A 10,795-nucleotide genomic window follows, 5' to 3' on the forward strand; every position below is an offset into this window, starting at 1 on the left:
TCAACATAACTTAACAGAGATGTACTGGAGTCAACCTCTCCCCATGGCAGCCCACTCTCTACTGAGCCATTTCCCCTTTATATAGACTCCTGACTCCACCCCTGGCTAAGCAGTCAGCAAATCACAACGCATTTAGCAGCACACAAGACGCTCCCCCTAAAGCAATCAATCAGAGCTCTCTTCAGGCAATCAAGGCAGCGTCCCAATTACAGCATCTGCATAGATAAACACAAGTATATTAGATTCACATGTCACAGCAGAATGTGCACCTTCTGTGGGACTGAGAATCAACTTGTTACAAATACAATACAGAAACAATACAATGAATGTGTATTGTTGAACAACATTACTCTGACAGAGGCTGCTCTGTCACACAAAGTAAAACATATTGTTGCTGTCGGGCAGAACTCTCTTATATCCATGTGTTTTTGCGTACGTTAATGCCGTACATGATCATACTACAGCGCCATAATAACGAATCAAAAGTAGCAGAGCCAGAAGCTCGTTTTGAGCTTGAATAGATGAATGAATGATAGAGTAGAATAGATAAATGGAGAGATACTGTACAGAATTATGTGAATATGAAGATGCTTATTGACACATTCCCTCCCGTTACTATAGGCAGGATTGTGAGGCCAGTGCAAGTGTAATGCGCAAAAAACGCAGAAGAAGAGACCACTTCCGCCCGACCCGGAAGTGATAGCCCTCCATATTTGAGCCACATCCCTTTTCTAGGCTGTGTATCAACGTGCGATGGATTAACTTTTTTAGCGTAATCAAAGATTAGGGTTTTATAAATTCCCAAAGATCGCAGTTTGTCTCATTTTGAGGGGAAATAGGACTATTAAGCATGCGCGCAGCCACGTGTGCGTCGGATCAGGATGTAGGTGTTTCTACCATGTGAGTAAAAAATATATATATATTATTTTTAATGCTGGATTAATGCTTATTAATCAAATCTCGTAATCTCGTGGATGGCACAGTGGGGTACAGTAGCTATTCACGAGATTATCTCACTTCTACAGAATGTCGAATCAAAATACAAAATTATGTCCGGTCAACTGAAGGATTTATTCAATTCTTCACACCCACATCACAACAGCACCACTCTTTGTACTGTATTTGAACACTGAATGTGTTGTGTGTTTCTGAAAACCTCAAAGAAAATAAAAGTAACGATGACCAATTGAGTCATTTCCAATTAACAGAAATGTGAATGAAAGCAACTTCAAAACAATATTAGTGAATTTGTTTCATATAAGCTGCAGCAACATATGCCCGCTAGCAGCAATGCCAATTAAACAGTACAAACAATTTGCACAATAACAAACATAGTACAAGGGAAAAACCAAATCTTCAGAGAAGCAAATTAATTGTACAACTCTCAACATTAAACTGAAGGCTCAACTAAGGACCACACCAGGGTTTCTGGGCCCAACCTCTAATGCTGCGTTCTGACAGGCAGATGCAAAGATACAGTCTACCATTCATTGTCAATGGAAGCCAGCGACACGAAGTTACGAAGCGAATCCAACATTTGTAGCTGTACAAGATACACAGCTGCAAATTGAAGTTGAGCTGGGTTCAACTTCCAGATGCAAAGATACAAATCTACAACTGTAGCTGCAATGACGTGTGTGTGTGTGTGTGTGTGTGTGTGTGTGTGTGTGTGTGTGTGTGTGTGTGTGTGTGTGTGTGTGTGTGTGTGTGTGTGTGTGTGTGTGTGTGTGTGTGTGTGTGTGTGTGTGTGTGTGTGTGTGTGTGTGTGTGTGTGTGTGTGTGTGTGTGTGTGTGTGTGTGTGTGTGTGTGTGTGTGTGTGTGTGTGTGTGTGTGTGTGTGTGTGTGTGTGTGTGGATGCGTGTGCGCGCATTTCATCATTCTTCAGGTATGATCTGGGGAGAGTGTAAGGAGATCTGGACTGAAGGGCCCAGGGAGTATATTATGCACATGTGGAACATTCTAGACTTTGGCATGCTGTCCATCTTCACGGCGTCCTACACAGCTCGCTTCATGGCCTTCCTGAAGGCCTCCAAAGCACAGCTGTATGTGGACATGCATGTACCTGATGAGGACATCAGCAGAGCAACGCTGCCAGAAGAAGTAGCATACTTCACTTATGGTGAGTGATCCGCTTTGTATGACAGGCCTCACAACAGAATGCTACATTTTTTAGGACATTGAACAGACGTGCAGATGTCATGTGTACAGTTGTACCATAGAGTATAGACGGAGTTACGCAAACTATGTTCACTTCATGTGGCCAGTCCAATGGCGGCTCTTATACATAGACTTCTATTGGTATGTCCCTATTTGAAGGCTTCAAATCGGGACAACCGGAAGGTTACGGAATGCATTGGAGTCTATGGGCTCGCGCGAGTACATGAACCACGTGACCGTGCTGTTTTCTGCCCCCTCAATATCGCAACTCTTCTTTCAGAGAAAGTTTCAGAGTTAAGCCAAGCACTCTCAACGTGTGCAGAATGGTTTGTTAATTTTATTGCACAATACTGTAGGCTACACCTTCCCTTTCTCTTTCTGCCTGCCTCTCATTCAGCCACTACACCTCTGTGAATACCCCCTAAACACCCATCCAGACGTGTGATTTCTTTCTATGTCCGTGATTAGACATGGTAACAGCCAAATCAAATCATAGTTGTTCAATCAATTATTAAATCGAAGCAAACGGTACAAACAATATTGGTTTGCCTCTTCTACAAAAATTAAAGTTACAAGTTACTGTCGCGTGTACTGTTACTGTCTCTTGTACTTGTATTATTTTCCCACCACGGAGTACCCTTGCATCTCGGAGGACAGGCAAGACGGGCAAGACGGGCAGTGTCGGTAGGCCAATCAGAGGCAGGCGGGGCGTTACCATGTCTAATCACGGACGTAGAAAGAAACCACGTCATCCAGACACACACACACCTCCCACCATCTCTGTGCTCTCCTTAACTGCACTCTCAGTTGGCCACTTACATGGATTACTGTTAATCAGGCTCCCTCTCTAAAAGGTCCCATTTAAGGTTGATAGGGCTCAAATGAATGCTTCTAATCTCTGATGGTGTCCTGGAGGGAGGAAAGTAATGTCTGGAACGTGCACCACATTTTCACTAAAAACAAAGAAACAAAAATCTATATTGTGCTCGCAAAAGCATTTGATGGGCTCAATGTAATACATTTGGGCCTTGTTAATGTGCATTATAAAACCACAGGTGTGCTGTCTGCTATATTAAGTGTCTGCAACCTTTCTTGTGCCCTTCTACTTCTACGTGAAGCCTTTATCAGTGCTGTCATCTGGTGGCGTGAAGCTGTCATGACAGGAGCATCTTTATGGAGTTTTCACAGTTACTTGATGGGTTCACATTTTATACAGACAATACATAAATATGTAGGAATAAAATAGAGGAAGGGTCACATTCACACAGTAATGATTATCCTGTCGTATGGAGGATGCATAATATGATAAAAGTCTTGAAACAATCTTTATGAAAGTTTAATAGATGCAGATGTCACTGCTGAACCTGAATGAGGTCTGATTATACACACTTTTCAAGCCCTCTATTTTTGTTTCACACTCAGAATTTTACTGTGTATTGTATTGTAGTTTCATTTCTGGCCGTTGTAATTGGAATAATATAATCTGCCTGAAGAGTTTAACACCAGCCAAATTGGTGCAGAACTTTGGGTCCTGTCCGGAAAGTGTTAGATTTGATGAAAAATTAGAGAAATTTGCAAGCAGACTCCCAGCTACAACAAGAAGATGCTGCCAGGCACACAACCTGCCTGGATTATGGACATTTTAATATGTCTGAACAACAGATGGCAATTTGTGGTGTTGTCAGAAACCATGCTACACACACACACACACACACACACACACACACACACACACACACACACACACACACACACACACACACACACACACACACACACACACACACACACACACACACACACACACACACACACACACACACAAATACACAAATACTGGATAACTCACCCCTTCACCCCACCTCCGTTTTATCAGTTTTATGTAGACTTGGGCTATTTAGAAATAGCATGTGAGCTTGTAGATCTGCTATTTTCAAAATCTGTGTTTCTATTGTATACGTTTGAAAAATTGTGAAATGGGGAAAAAAACATTGTCCCATCTCAGGCATTACATTCATATTTTATATAGAATAATAATAACATGATTGTGATTTTATTTTACTCAAGATGGCCACTACTCTACCTGTGGCGATTAATAGGAGACCACATGGCATGCATGAGATTAAGAAATCAGATATATTGTTGAAATAACATAACATAATTCACATTGGTGATGTCACTAAAGGGCCAGTTCATTATTTCAAAAGCACACTCAAAACCCACCTTTTCAGACTTGCTTTCCCTACATAATTATTAATTCCCCACCCCCCACTTCTTGTGTGTCTACCTTAGTTTCAATTTTTTAACGTTTTTACCTAGTTTATTTTTCTAATAAAACATTTTTTATTATTTTGTTCTGTAAAGCGACTTTGAGTACCATAAAAAGCGCTATATAAATTGTATTTTTATTGTTCTGGAGGGGAGAATAACTTGTGTAATGGGGTTGAGCGCAACTGGGGGACAAAGCTATATAATGCTATTTTAATGATTAATCATCTTACAAACTAAACATGACCAACTCCCCTCATTAGGGGAGTTAGAAACTTTGGCCATTTCAAAATACTTAACACTTTTGAGGGTGAGTTATCCAGTCACCACGCACGCACGCACGCACGCACTCACGCACGCACGCACGCACGCACGCACGCACGTGCGCACAGTATACATACAATACATACATACAACATACTGTACATGCATATACTGTACACACACATGGTTAATTTGATCAACTCTCCCATCCTTCTCCTTCAGCCAGGATCAAGTGGCGTCCGTCTGACCCACAGATCATCTCAGAAGGTCTGTACTCCGTCGCTGTGGTGTTAAGTTTCTCCCGTATTGCCTACATCCTGCCGGCCAACGAGAGCTTCGGCCCGCTGCAGATCTCCCTCGGACGCACCGTCAAGGACATCTTCAAGTTCATGGTCATCTTCATCATGGTGTTTGTGGCCTTCATGATCGGCATGTTCAACCTCTACTCCTACTACCTGGGGGCCAAGTACAACCCTGCCTTCACCACGTGAGTCGTTGGCCCTCCCGTTCAGGGCCTTGGTGTGTTTGCAGATGTAATTGGGCTGGTTGCTGTGCGTGTGATAATCTATGCCATGCTGTCTGCTGTGAATGTGTAATTCTCCTTCCATGCTCTCTCTCTCTCTCTCTCTCTCTCTCTCTCTCTCTCTCTCTCTCTCTCTCTCTCTCTCTCTCTCTCTCTCTCGTGAGAGAGAGTTGATACATCTCAAGGGGCTATCCTCTAAAGAAATAAAATTTCAATATATATATTGCTACCACAATATACTGCAGAATGCATTCCCCCTATAGAAGAGGACTCCCCTGTGATCTCTCCGTACAGAGAGTGTACACTTGTTTTACTGACTACTGGGTCTGACACCAGTCTACCCCTGGGCCTTTAGCTGAACAGCGGGCACATTAACAATCATAAAGCTCCAACGCGTTCATATTTTGAACAAGAGGCGGATGAGAAGTCAGAAATGAAGCGCTTAGTATATCCATCAGATCAAAACCACGGAGAGCGCCCTGGATTAGCAGATACGAGGCATTCTTTCTGCCACGCTAACAGCTAAGAGAACGGGACGCTAATATGAATGAAGAGCGAAGCGTACGGTGGCCTTAGAGGCTCATTCAAAAATAAAAAAAGGAAAATATTCTGAATATTATTCTCTCGCCTGATATCATTGAGGATGCGCTAGGACATGTACACACGTCCTATGCATCCATCGATTGGATTCCCTATGACGTGTAGCCTCGGAAACCCAGACGTTTTTTTTTCAGGGAGAAAAAAAAGTCTGGGTCCACTTCAATTCGGCATAGAGTAGTGCAAACATCTCTCACTCACTGCTGATTTCTGATCGTCTGCACCTTTGTTAAATTGACACATGCACACACGCACACATGTACACACACACACACTCCTCTCTCTCTCTGTCGCTCTAAGTAATTCTCATGTCACGCAGCTGAGCATAGTTTCTCCCGGCGGATCCTGCCGGGAGCTGCCTATGCCATAAAAAGCATAGGTGAGTTCCAGGCTATATGACGTGTGGACACGTCCTATGGACCGGACCTGTTAATGTGTTTGCTCTGGTGTTGCTAAGGCAGGCACGGCAGCATTTCTACCATGTCAGCTAAAAGCCATTGTTAACTAGGTGAAATGAAGAAGTGAAAATTGTGAATTCTCCTTCCGTCAATAAGTGAGAAGTGGATCTTCAGGGTAAAGTGAGTGGTCAGTTAAGCACTGGCAGGCACTTTACGTTTGTAATTTATGTTCCAACACCAAATCCACTGAAGGTGAAATGAAGTACGATATGTACCTTCGTATCTGATCCACCACTTGACATCAATCCAATTAAAACGCTGTGTGTGCATGCTTGTGTGCTTGAGTGCTTGCGTGCGTGCGTGCGTGCGTGCGTGCGTGCGTGCGTGCGTGTGTGCGTGCGTGCATGCATGCATGCATGCGAGCATGTAGGTGGAGTGTGTGAGGATGCATCATGTGGGGCTACATTATGTGCATGGACATTGTATGTCTTTTGGGATTTTAGTACTCGGCTACTACAGTACATTTCTGTTGAACAGACTTCTGTATCAGTGTGCGATTTAGTCTGGAAATTACGACGTGTGTGCTGTGCAAGTGTGGGATGTTGTTTGCTTCCAAAATCTGTCTGGTTATGGTGTCAGCCCTTCTCAATGACATCAACAAACAAGTGTTTAAAGTTTTACCATAAAACTATGGTAAAATGTGGAACTGGTTGTGAGAATATTATTATTCTTTCCTATTCATGTGTGGAAGGTAACGGGTCTGGTACAGGGGTGATTGACAGGTGTCGGTGACTGGTTGACTGGTTGGTCGCTATTAAAGTTTAAACGCGCATATCTGCAGCCATAATAATTAAAGAAATGTCAGGCCCGTCGGATAGAACATCACGCATGCTCCTGCCGTCGGGGGTCGGCGTTGGAATCGAGGGTTACCTGCCGGCTGCCGGTGTTTGGAGGCTAACAGAGCTGCTGCTACTGGTGAGACTATTCCAAAGTTGTTCTTGGAGGATTATAAATACTAAGAGGTACCCCGAACGTTTTCGTGTTTCCGTTGGACCGTTGTTTGAGCGGAGGAACCTTTCATTGTGCCGCATTAAACAGTTATAGCCTCGTTTGAAGAAGAGGACTGTATTCTTTGCTTAAATCTGAGCACGGTTTCGTTCCACTGACTTTGGGGGGGCATGGAGAATAATTATTGGTTGTTGGTTTAAGTTTGTTTGCCTGTTTATTTGATTTAGTAGGGAAAGAGACGGGGAGAGACTTGTGAAGTGTACTGTTCGCCTTGACTTTATTTGAGCATCTCTACATAAAGAATTCAGAGAACAACCCTACGATCCAGTTGATTTATTTAACAGTTTGACGGCCGCTAATTGTTTACTCCAGGGTTCCACCGCGCGTAATACGACATTCCCGCTATTTGTTTAATGTGTTTAATTCGCTTAAAACATCTGGCAGATACATCTTGATCACGTGCTAATAATGTGAACTGATTTGTGTGAGTTTTGGACAAAATCGGTAGGAACAGTGTGTTTTGATGCAAACGCAAAATAAATCTTGTCAGGCTGAAATTGGCATGACCTATGGTTGGGTTTGTTGCGTCTGTACTCTAGACTAGAGTATACAGTCACATAATCAGAGCCTGGTCCCAGGTGGGCTCAGCGCCTGTTCAACAGTCTGATTGTTGCCAGGTGGAAACTGTTCAAAATTCTGATGGCATGTCGTGCCTAGCTGGAGCCGCAGTAGTGGCGCGAACAGATTGTATCTGGGGTGTTGTGTTGAGTGTCCTTGATGATTCGCTCAGCCTTGGCTACAGTACAGTCAGAGTTAGCAAGGTGAAAATGCAAGCGTAAAATAGGATCATCAATTCGGATATAGCATTTTAATACAAGGTGTAACAGGGGTCCAAGTCTCACCTCTATTATCTATATGCTATTCTCTGCTGCTGTTTATTCATCTCTGCATCTCGCTTTGTCTCTGTGTCTGTCATTTGGTGTCAATAAGGGGGAGTTGCTCACTGTCACTCTCCTTGTTTTCAGGAAAGGATTTTTTAGCCTGTGACATAGTAGTGGGCCCGGACAGGAGTCAACCCACAGAGCCTAGTCCTTCCATGCGCCAGAATTTGGTTCTCCCAGTCCCGGCAGAGTAGTTCCGGAGCAACGTGGCCTTTCTCATTCCCTGATGGACTGATCGAGGGTAGCTACTGAGACGTAAGTCGGGATTTGATCAACCCCGGCTGGGTCGCCTGAGTGAGGGGTATGATGTTGGTAGACCCGAAACCCCGTTGACCTCAGGAAACATCACTGAGGATACGTCCCAGGTGCATCCATGCGATGTATATTTTTTAGTTATAGGTAGTCAGTATGTCTTTATTTGTCATCCTTCAAATCCCGATGAAAACCCGACCACTCTCTCTTTCTCTCTCTCCCTTACACACACACACACACGCACGCACGCACGCACGCACGCACGCGCGCACACACACACACACACACACACACACACACACACACACAACAATGTCCATCTCATTTATAGAGGCCTTCCTCAGCTTTAAACTGATTACCCACTTTGTTCTGGTCTGTCTGATGCAGTTCAGTTGTTCAGTGTTGAGGTGGTAATCCTCCTCCAGTATCTATTCTGCCAATGTCTGTTTGTCTGTCATTCCCTCTGTATGTCTGTCTGGCTGGCTGGCTGTCTGGCTGGCTGTGTTGCCGTCTCCCCTGCCTGTCTTGTAAGAAGCACTCTCTGTTCTCCCTGACTCACGTGGTAGAACATACACCTACATAGATAGGATTTATTAGAGTTGTACTTGACAGCTGGCTTAGAGACAGACAGACGTTGAACTGACTAGAACAAATGTCAGTGCAGACAGACAGACAGACAGACAGACAGAAGCGTCAGTGCAGACAGACAGGAACAAGCGTCAGTGCAGACAGACAGGAACAAGCGTCAGTGCAGACAGACAGGAACAAGCGTCAGTGCAGACAGACTGATTGACCAATAAACAGAGCTGAAGGTAGACAGGCAGGCGAGATGAGCAGGCAGGCATGCAGAAAGACAAGCAGACGGACGGTATACAGGCCGATATAGACGGAGACTGATTAATGAGACTGCTGGACAGAAAAGGACACACATACAGTAGCAGAACATTTGGACAAATGAGTTGATGCAACAGGTGACAGACTGGGACGTACAGAGAAAGACCCCCCCCCCCCCCCCCCCCCCCGGGGACCTGTGGAGGAGAAAGGACGCTATCATCATTTTACATCATCATTTCATCATCAGCTCCACAACAATACGCCCTTCATAACTCTTACTCTCAGCTTGATGGAGCAACGTTAAGGCTTATTATCTGCTGGAGGGAACTGCACAGTGGTGCATTTGGATGTGAATCCTGGCTGCTGTTCCCACTATCGGCACTAGGGGTCAGTGTGGTAACAGTCCATTAGATTATTCAAGCATTTGTTTTAGTTCTGCCTGCGTGTATCCTTTTCTGTGTATGTCCTTGCACGTGTGTGATTCTCTCTTATGCAGTACAATTTACAATTTAGGCATTTTAGCAGACGCTCTTAATCTAGAGCGATTTACAGTGAGCAAGAATAAAACATGGTAATGCATCAAATACATAAAAAAATAAGAATCTATAGTGGAATATCTATATAATGAAAATATGCGTATACAAGTGCTATGCCTACATAAAATGCTATCAAGGTTACATAAGTTGAGCCTTTGCATACGCCTGTAAGGTCGTCGAGGCTAAGGTGTGTGCGCGTGTGCGTGTGCGTGTGCGTGTGCGTGTGTGTGTGTGTGTGCGCGCGCGTATCTGCGCAGTGCCTCAGGAGGCAGAGCGGCCATCTGTGAGCTGGACAGTCCTTGGCTTCTCTTCATTGGCGTCTGGCTTCATGTCCAAGTGTCCTTGAGCAAAACATCTAACCCCTGACCTCTACCGATGATGAGCTGTTGTGTAACTTGCAGCACGCTTGCCTCTGCCCTCAGTGTGTGAATGTGTAATGTTGTAAAGCGCCTTGGATAAGAGTCCTGCTGTCAAAACCATGCCACCTGGATCATGAAGACCCCCCCCCCCCCCCATAGACCTTTTAGAATCACTTAATAATTAAATTAAATTAAATTATCTCCAATCACAGACTGTATCAAATGGAATGAAATAGGAATTAGAGAATGACTAAAATGTTCTCCAACATAGACTGTATCGGATATAACTAAATATCATACATGATACAGAACCATAAACCCTGATGCTGCGTCCATGCTGGCTTCTTCTTTCTGCCTGTAGTTAAAGGACAACTTTGGGGGTTTTTTTCAACCAAGGTTCATGTTTTAGGTTATTAGAGAAAACAAAAGATCATTATAATTTTTTTTCATTTGCTGCTTTCTTTAGTTTTTGCGATGTTGGCTATTTTTGACAGGGGGGCGGGGGCATTCGAATGTGGGTCTAAATATGTATTTTTTTTAACAAAAGAATATGGTGATTTCTTCTTTTTATTATTATAGTCCCACTAGACTCCAATAAATTGCATCTGGCCACAAATGATCACAGGTTCTATTGAATGTGAAGGGGGAGGTGAGAAA

The 10,795-nt window shown here is 43.8% G+C and overlaps 1 protein-coding gene across 1 annotated transcript in view; it reads left to right on the forward strand.

The window, feature by feature from the left end:
• Positions 1 to 10,795, forward strand: part of LOC306928891 (short transient receptor potential channel 7-like) — an 84,730-nt gene that overhangs the window by 48,676 nt on the left and 25,259 nt on the right. Inside the window, exons 6-7 of the mRNA XM_079509181.1 lie at positions 1,887 to 2,120; positions 4,913 to 5,177. Of these exons, the coding sequence (XP_079365307.1) occupies positions 1,887 to 2,120; positions 4,913 to 5,177 (499 nt within the window). The remainder of the gene's footprint in view (positions 1 to 1,886; positions 2,121 to 4,912; positions 5,178 to 10,795) is intronic.

The sequence above is a fragment of the Electrona antarctica genome (genome assembly GCF_951216825.1).
Source record: "Electrona antarctica genome assembly, chromosome: 1".
In the NCBI taxonomy this organism is placed as follows: Eukaryota; Metazoa; Chordata; class Actinopteri; order Myctophiformes; family Myctophidae; genus Electrona; species Electrona antarctica.